Genomic DNA, 9,172 nt, shown 5'->3' on the forward strand with positions numbered 1-9,172 from the left:
TCTCTCTCCCTCTTGTCTCCCTTCAGCTCTATGCTGAATGAGGCCAACACATCGTCTACAATATCCTGTGACAGCCCACTGGGCCTCCGGCAGGATGAGGACCAGGATTCTGACCCACACCCAGGCTGCCAGGAGCCAACCACCAGGCACCAAGAGGTGGAGGAGAGTTTCCTGTAGTCAGAGCTGGGCTGACTCTGCATCTCCCTACGGAGAGGCCAGCTGAGGGGCTGACCCAGATGTCACAGAGCGTCATGCTTTGGGCTTGTACATTGGGACATCCCCACCTGTCCCACCATTCCTCCTTCCTTCCCGTTTCCCAGTGTTGGATGGGGAATGAAAGACTTTTCCCCATTACCATCCCCTTCTTCCTTACAAAGAAGTGGCTTAGTGCCAGCAACCTTCCAGATCACTGCCACATCCTCCTCAGTGATCAAACCACTGCAGGAGGGAGACATCTCACAGACCAACATCTTCTTTTCAAGTGGAAGATGTGGGTTGAATCTCCATAAGAGATGACACTTTCTGCATTGCTACAGATGATACTCCAGCCTCTTCCCCCTCTATGGCAGTGAGTTTCATCTCCTCTGCACCAGCACTTCTCTGATGGTTTCAGCACTAGCCACACCGTGGTTCTGTGAAATGCCACTGGGACTTGCTTGGAGCCTATTGCTGGGGTGTAGAGAACCTGCAACACCAACCTGCAGCTGCTTCAGATCAAGAGTACATTGGTAGATTCTTCTCCAAGCACAGCCAAGTCCTGGAGAGACCAGCCAGCGTCTCAGAGATCCTGAATCACCGTTCTCTTTTCTTGACAGCTCTTCTATGGTGGATAGAGTGTCACAAGCACTACAGGTGCCCCTGGCTCTGGGGCACAGCTCTGCACCCACCTAGAGGGGCTGTCACGCCCTGAACCCTTTTGTGCCCAGAAAGGCACCAGGAGCCCCGAGGGCACGCCAGGAACTCCAAATGCTCTCACAAGGACTCTGTTGCAGTAGCAAAGAGGGCAGTCCAGTGTTGTTTGTGTAGTCTGTGTGGACAGTAAGCTAATTATTCTCCATTGAAGATTTAAAGGGAAAAAAATATACTATTAATCCACTAGCCAGGGCCAGTATAAGGAAGCAATATGGCTATTCATTAACCTACTGCCACTAAGCCCAGCTCATCTGCTGGGAAATCATATAAACCTGCCAGCTGCAAAACCTTTGTGTCTTATTTTTGGGAAGCATGTGCTCCCTTTTGATAGACTGTTCACCTGAAGACCCTTTCTCAGGATGGGAGGTCCCACCGGTCCCTCCTGAGTCTTAGCAAGGCTATGGGGAGCAATAAGGATGCCAGAACACTAACCCAGGGACACCTCAAAAGAGAGAGAGGGAGAGAAGCTGGGAAGCTGTTTGGTCACAGCTGAGCTGTATCTCACACTTGCTACTTTCTGAGGGCCAGGCATAGCCACCTGCAGCCTGCCAGGGCTGTGGATGAAGCATCATGGGGAACCAAGCAGAGCAAGAGGAATTGGGGAGGATTCCTCTCTCTTGGAAAGAGTTTGGAAGAATGAAAAGGCAGAAACCTTCCTCCTGCTTCTCACCTCCTTACTTCGCACAGACAGGCCTGGGAGCTCTTGTGCTCTCAGCTGGCATTTGAATGAGGAGACTCAAAGTAGGAGGAACATCAGGCTTTTGAAATCAGTGAACCCAGCCTCCACAGAGATGAAAGCTGGACCCCAAAAAACAACAGGTCTGACACCATAGAAACTAGCAGGTTTTTTTCTGAAAGGAGAAGTTTCACAGAGTTTGCACAGAGCTCTGTTCGATGCATACCCACTGCTCCCATTAACCCTTTCATTGCCCTACTTTAGGCACATCTCTCTGTGCATCCTACGAAAACTGCAAAGGCAGGTTTAAAAATTCAGAAATTCAATCAGCATCTTTCTGGGCTTCTGCCATCTCAGAGCCACTGAGAATTTTTCTTTTCTTTCAAAAATATTAAATGTCTTCCAGAAATCCCCAGCAAAACAGCTTCTGTTTTAAGTTGTCTACTGTTGCAGTGTTGCCATTTATGCAGCTAGAAGAGGAGTAGGTGTTTTGTGGGCTGACGTCCTTGGTAAAATGTGAACAGAAGAAATAGCACTTTTATTGGCAGCCGGTGGAGTATATTTTCAGCCCATGTGGTCAGATTCTGCACCATCCATAGGAAACACACTGTGAATGACAACTATTTTTCCATGCTCTGTTCCTCCGGCTTGTAATGAAGGAGCCATTTTCTATGGCCGCAGTTCAGAAATGATCCTAACTGTGGAGAAGCAGTAACTTATGAGACCGTAGGGTCAGACCACTTTATTATTCTAACGTGTAAGGTGCTTGGTAGGATCCATGTCGCTGCAACTTGAGCCCATAGGATGGCACATCAGATCATCCTAATAGCCCCTGTCTGCACCAGCTCCATTAAATTGTCATCCTCTGTCTAAGATGACCAGAAGTACCCAGTACTCCAGGTGAGGTCAAGTCTAGACCTCGCATAGGGCATTAATAGTTCTGGTTTGTACTGGATTTGACTTGCCTGGTGTGGGTTTGGGTAATGTTGGCCTTTTCCCAGGCACAACAGAGTGGTAGTTTGGAGTCATCCTCTGACCAATCTAAGCACCTATGTCTTTCTCCTCTTCCAGCATTTCTAACCAAGATACTCCCTGCTGTTCCAGACATTGGGTCATCAGCACATTTTGTTAACAAACTTTTATTTTTGGGCTGGACTGACTAATACAAATATTAAATACTTCTAGCATCAGGAGCAACCCTAGAGAGCTACTTTTACTACCTCTGTCCAGGCCAAAAGTTTCCCCATCAATTAACCCCTTCTCACCCTCCTTTTGGCCATTTGCTTATTAACTTCACAAATCCCATACTAAACTTCACCTTGTACAGATTAATTACTAATCGAATTACTAATTCCCCACTATCAGATAGTTTCCACAGTCCTGAAAGAAGAGATCTATTTCATCTCCCTGCTGGGGGACCTCAGGTACTCTGTCCTATTATTTAGGCATTAGCTACACTTGGATGCCTGTTGCATTTTGTCCCATTTGTAGATTTCTTGCAATTATTTTTTGCACCAAAACCTGTTCTGGCTGCGGGTGGGGTGCTAACCCCACCTCGCTCTTCCTTCTTAAAGTAGGTACGCCGGACTGTCTGCACAATGGTACCATTCACCACTCCAGAGAAATATGACCAAATATTTGCCTTTGGCCCAGCGATTGCAAGGGCCTAGTCTTGCACTTTGTGGTACTTTCCTGTCCTTACTCAATTATTCCCATCACCATTCTGTGAGGTCATGCACACCCACTGCAGCAAGCAGATCTTCTCAACCAGGAACAGGCTGGCAGCTGGGCAAGGCCAACGTTGTGCCAAGCATCCCTGCAACTCTCCTCAAAGAGAGGGCTTGGCAGGGCTGGGGCTTGCAGCAGCCCCCCAGCTAAGCTCCCCCTGCTCGGGGAGCCAGCTCCAGCCCCCTGCTCCCTCTCTCTCTGCTGCCGACATTCCAGTCCCTGCCTGGCCCAGTGGGTAAGGGCCTGGAGAAATGGTCAGTTGTTCTGTGCCCATCAATTATGTAGCCATAAATTCTCCGGTGAGACTCTGAAAGGAACCGGTCCCTCTGGGTTTTTAATTTCAATGATCAGTATTTTTGTTTGGTTGTGGTTTTGTGTTTAGAGGTGGACCCAAACTGAGCCTTCCAAAAAGGGACACATGCCACAGCTTGGGCCCATCTCTAGTGCAATATCTTTTATTTGTAGATTATATTTTATTCTACAGCTGTTATGTCATTATCAGCACCAGTATATGCATAATCCTACTGCCAGTCACTATTTCATACATACCTAAGTGTATCCCAGAAACTAATGCGACACTCTGGTGTCTCCTTCCACATTTAAGATGCTTCTCAGACTGATGTGTGCACAGGTTTTAATCCTTTTGTCCTTCTCGGTTTGAGCGTGTTATTATTTTTTTAAGTGAGAATGTCACGTTTAGTGTTTGTGTTGTGTTAAGAAATCTAGAGCACAGCGGACTTTACTTGTAACTAAATTGTCTCTGTTCACCTGCCAAGGGGATTGTGGTAGAGTCCCATGGGGACGGGAGGCAGAAGTGCAGTGCAGATGTGCAGCCAGGAGGAAGTCATCCAGAAGTGAGAAATGGCTCTTCCCCTTCTTCCCAGTCAGGGCTCTGAGCTGGGGGAGAGACAGCACCGCAGATACAGGGTGCTGGGCAGTGGGTTAGGTTTGGGCAATGGGGAAGCCCAAGGTCTGCCTGTGTAAAGCTGGGCAGATCTGGAGAAGGGGATTTCACAGATGTCTCCTTTTGGGGGCTTTTTCTAAAACAAGATGTCAGCTAATGTGCTAAGGAAGCAAACCCCATGCTCCAACGCGCAGGCACGAGGAAGGGCTCTGGTTGGGCTCAGTGCTTAGCTCAGGTCCTAGGATCAGTGTTCCCAGTTCCCAGTGCAAACCACGGGATCTCCCATACAAACAGGAGAGCAGTGGGCTGCCAAGCCAGACCCAGGGAGCCCAGATGCAGCCTGGTTGCCCTCCCACTTGGAAACGTGAAGGTTGCCCTTTGGCAGCCCTCGGCAGTCTTTTGGCAGCCTTTGCCCTAGGTTGTTGCATAGGCAGAGAGCAGCCAGGGCAGCTGCAGGTCCTCACTGGGTACCCAGCAGCTCCCAGGCCATGCATAGGTCTTTCCCGCAGCAGATCCCAGCCCTGCCTGGATGATGGGTGGTCAGCGCTGACTGTAACAGTGGCAGCACCATGATGTCTACAGGACTTGCCTGGGGCAGGCCAGGTATTCTTAAAAAGTCAGATTTCATGGGGCAGCACATGGGTTGCTGGGGTCCCAGCATAATTCCCATGTTTCACCCGAAGGGCTGAAGTCTCTGGGACATGCCAAGATGGATCCAGTTGGCTTTGGCAAAGGCTGGGGAATTGCTCCAGTTCAGCTCCAGCAGCACTTTGGAGAAATTACTTTTGCAGGGGTGGGAGGAGGCAGAGAAGCCAACTCCTGCTGGAAGGCCTGCAATGTCCCATCGTTCCTGTCCTTTCCTCCTCCATGGATTGCACCAGAACTGCAAAGCTTGCCCAAAGCGTGCCGTCTGCCCTCTCCCATTCCTGCTGCGACGGCTTGCTGCATCGCACTGTTACTCTGCAGCATCTCTGAACAGAATCAGCCCCTGCCTCCATGCTGTCTTGTCATCCTGAGGGCAAAGGAAAAAACAGAGTTCAGACTAAGGTACCAAAGAGTTAACATTTTCCTAGGTTTACAGATGTATTTGTAGGATTTGTACTATGTCACATCTATAGCCATGAGATATTATTTTTATGCTGTAAACTTTTACAAATACATTTTTAAAGAAAGAGTCTAAAAATAAAGGTGTTTTTCTTTTTGCAAAGTTCCATCTCTTCCTATGTTTGCCTGGTTTTGGTTGCTCCCACTCAGATGGGGCTGGGAATACAGCTTAACCATGTCGTGGTGGAAGGTAAGCATGTTAATACGCTGTGCATGACCCCAACGCTTAGCAAAAGCTAAGCTGGGAGCCAGGCAGAGAGAAGCACAGCAAGGCAACAGCTGAGCCCAAGACGTGGTAAGGAAAAGGGGCTGCAAACAGGGCAGGGTCTGCTCAAGTGTCTCTAGTAGCTGGCCAGCTTGTGGGTTGTGTTGCATTGGGAGGAGGCAGGTGGAGGGAAGGACACCGGGAGCAGTTCCTATGTGTATTCCTAGTGTTTGAGGTTTGGGCCAGTAGCCCCAGACAAGGGCTTGCACGCTCCTTGGGAGCATTGCTGTGTTTGTCCTCACATCAGGGTAGGGATGTGGGAGATGCCAGACTGAACAGTGTTGGGCTGAAGGAAATGGGATACACCACAGAGCTGCTGACTTTTCCACATAGTTTAGTAGCTCAGGGTGGTGGGAGAGACTGGAGGTAGCAATGGGGAGGACACCAGCAAGAGCCACACAACAGTGCACAGGGCTCACCGTGTCCAGCCCTCCTCTGAGCCGGGCTCTCCTCCCCTCCGTCTGGGATGAGGAAGTTGCTGATACTCTTTAAAGATGCAACTCCAAAATACTGGCTCCCCACACTGCCACTCCCTTAGGTCCTCACGTCCCTTTGCTTTCCTCCTGCTCCCCTCACCTTTCCCCAGTCACATCTGCAGAAGTGCTGGGGTCCCCCAGTGCCTTGAGAGGCAGGCACCTCTGAGTCCAGCCCTGTTTTCTCCTCTCTGGCTCCAGTGAAACTGCTCCTCCTGGAAATGCCCCCGGCTGCTGAGTGGAGCTGTTTGCAGCCAGCTCTGAGCCACATGCTTGGAGAGCCTGGGGTTGCTGTGAAGAGGGGATTTTGAACTGAGGTTCAAATATATTTATGTTGACCCTGTTTTCAGGCTGCATGATGCAGCCCTGGTGCAAGTCACCACTGGCAGCAGACGTGCCTCCCTCAGCAAACCCCTTGTGTACCCAAAGGCTGAAGGCACTGGCTGCAGCAGCAGACAGGTCCCAGCAAGGCTCCCCCTTCCAGCATGGTCTGCTCTGGGCTCCTGACTTTGCTCAGTTTGCCGGAGAGGAGGTTTGCAGACCCCCTGACGAGCTCAGGCTGATTCTTCCCAGATATGTTCTGAGTCACCTGGCACGGTTCAGCCACAACAGGCAGACAGGGCATTTTTGTCCAGGAGCTGAATCAGCCAGGGAAAAAAAATCACCTTGTCTCCAGAGAGGCTGCGGCAAAGGCTTGGGAGGAAGGAGGGAGGGGGAACTGGTAGACCTCAGCCCTGAACCCAGCTGGCTCCCACTGCCCTATCCCTGCCTGGCAGGCCTTTTGCTTGTCAGGATGCACCAAAGAGGGGTCATGGCGCTGGGAATGAGTAGCCAGACATGGGAACTCCCAGCAGGACATTTTCCCTACTCTCAAACAATTCTCTCCAGTGATGAGACAGACACCTCATGGAAGAGCTCAGGGAAGCAGAAAAACTTGGACTGCAGATAAAAACCCTGGCCTGCTGCAACCAGGGTTTTTAGCTGTTTGGGTACTACCAGTTCACTGGGTACATGGGTGTCCCGTGTGTCCCCAGACTGCTGCAGGGCAGTTCAGACAGGCATGACACCATGGCCAGCTATACTCAGTGCAGGGGTCCTGTAGGGCTGGAATGATCCAGCCCTGCTCCCAGCCTGGGAAACAAGCCTGAAATCCCAGTGCTCCCAACCAGTGCTCACAGCAGCCTCCATTCTCCCCTCCACAGCCAGCCTGCAGCTAGCCAGGCACTGAGCAAATCTCATGCCATCTCTCAGCAGGCCTTCCTGGCCATCAGGGCCTCCACAGACATTCCTGGGCTTCAAGTTACTCAAAGTAAGGCTGCAGCTCCTCTGAGAGCATCTCTGCCCCTTGCTCAGAGCTGTTTGGGCATGCGAGCCCCAGCAGCACTCCTGTGGCTGAGCTGCTGTTTGCAACCACAGAATGTGGGGTGCAGCCTGCAGGCAGGAAGAGATGGCCACTAATGAGGGAGGAACCTCAGCAGACAGCTTGTCCCACTGAGCATCCCCAGTTGTGCCCAGCCCAGCTTGGGGACTTGTGTGTACAGGCTGTGACTTGTCACCTGTGGACCACTGCCATCAGAGATGCTCTGCAAGGGGCCCCCTCAAAGAGAAGGGAGGCTGAGAGATTGTTTCCCTTCTTTGTATTAAACCTGTCTGGTTTGATACTTGTTAACACTGGTGAGTCAGTTCTCTCTGAGCTGGCATTTGTTCCTGGAAAAAAAAACCCAACAAAACCAAACTTAAAAAGAAGAAGGAGGGAAACAAACATCCTTTAAAAAGCCCCTTTGGCTCAAAAGGAGGAAAGGATAATCAGGCAGACATCTCCTGTGGCCCAGCCACTTGACAGCCCCCCAGCTCTGGGCAGGAGCCCCCCAGTGCACCATGCTGCCTTTACTTCATGTTCTTCTTCCCCACATCCTGCCAGGAAAAACTGCTGAGAGGAAATCTTCTCTGGCCAAAAGCTGCCTTTCCTTCTCTTGGACTCCCTCATGTTCTCCAGCCATCCTTCTGGCCAAAACCAAGAGCTGTCTCCCTGTTCCCATGACTTTTAGTCATCTCCAGCAGTCAGCCATGCTCTCATCTCTTGGCCCAAGACCTTGCCTTGCTGGTACCTCTTTGATTGCCCCCTTTGGAGAAGCTCATTCCCCTCCGGTGTGCAGAGGCAACAGGGGCACTTCTCTGCTTGGCACCTTTCCATTGCAAGTGCAGGCTCAACAGCCACCTCCGTGCAGACATTTTGGAAAAGGTCATCTCTTTCTGCCCACATTTCACAGCCGGCGTCCCTGTCACCCCCTCACCGAGGTGGCTGTAGCTGGGTGCAGCTAAGGCAGAGCTGGCTGGCTCACCCCAGGCAGAACCTTCCCCCCCCCCCGTGCTTCCCAGTGCTGTCAGGTGGTGGCCACAACTTCCCACTCCATTGCTGCTGTGAACTTCTGCTGCAGCCTGAGGTTACCCAGAGATAGAGCAGAGAGCAAGGGGCACCCTGTGTCTGACTTGGTCTGCTAGCATCTTGCTGACTTGAGCATCCTTAGGAGAACTGTTCTGCTGCAAGCCTCACCTCCTGTTTTGGAAGAGGCATGGTCCAGGGAAGGGTTAACAAAGTGCCTAATTACTGCTCCCAGGTGCCTGCCAGGTTGTCAATTAGGAAACAGCTTCAAATAGCCTCCCCACCAGCAAGGCAGTATGACTGTGCAGAGGGGCTCCTGGGGAGGAAAGGGTCTTTGCTTGAGCCTGGTGCCTGCCTAGTGGTGACTGGGTTGCTGTGAGCTCCAGGCTTGGAGGTACTGGGAGAGGAGGAGACCTGGGATCCCCCTGTGTCCCCCAGCCCAGCTGGGGACAGGGAAAGGTCTGCAGGCTGCACCCCAACATGTCTCCCTGCTGAGGAGGGTGGTGAAGGCAAGTGTGCAGCTGGCTGGGCTCAACCCTGCCTCTGCGTGGGGCTGGGGGGACCCTGTGTGGCCACAGGACCCCTCTCTGCACCAGGGTGGTTAAAACAAGGTAACATATTGTCTTCAATTCTTCTCACCTGGGTGCTACCTCAGGCTGAATCATCCTTGTGGACCTGTGGTGAGGGAGTCAGCCATGTTCCTGTGTGTGCCCTCAGGACGAGGAGC

The 9,172-nt window shown here is 51.5% G+C and overlaps 1 protein-coding gene across 2 annotated transcripts in view; it reads left to right on the top strand.

Moving 5' to 3' along the window:
* Window positions 1-5,427, top strand: part of PDGFRB (platelet derived growth factor receptor beta) — a 34,289-nt gene extending 28,862 nt beyond the window's left edge. For both annotated transcript variants that reach the window (XM_027807344.2, XM_005440607.3), the window contains exon 24: window positions 27-5,427. In XM_027807344.2, coding sequence (XP_027663145.1) covers window positions 27-177 — 151 coding nt within the window. In that variant the 3' untranslated portion in view covers window positions 178-5,427. The remainder of the gene's footprint in view (window positions 1-26) is intronic.
* The last annotated feature ends 3,745 nt before the right edge of the window (window positions 5,428-9,172 follow it).

This window comes from Falco cherrug, chromosome 8 (genome assembly GCF_023634085.1).
Source record: "Falco cherrug isolate bFalChe1 chromosome 8, bFalChe1.pri, whole genome shotgun sequence".
Classification (NCBI taxonomy): Eukaryota; Metazoa; Chordata; class Aves; order Falconiformes; family Falconidae; genus Falco; species Falco cherrug.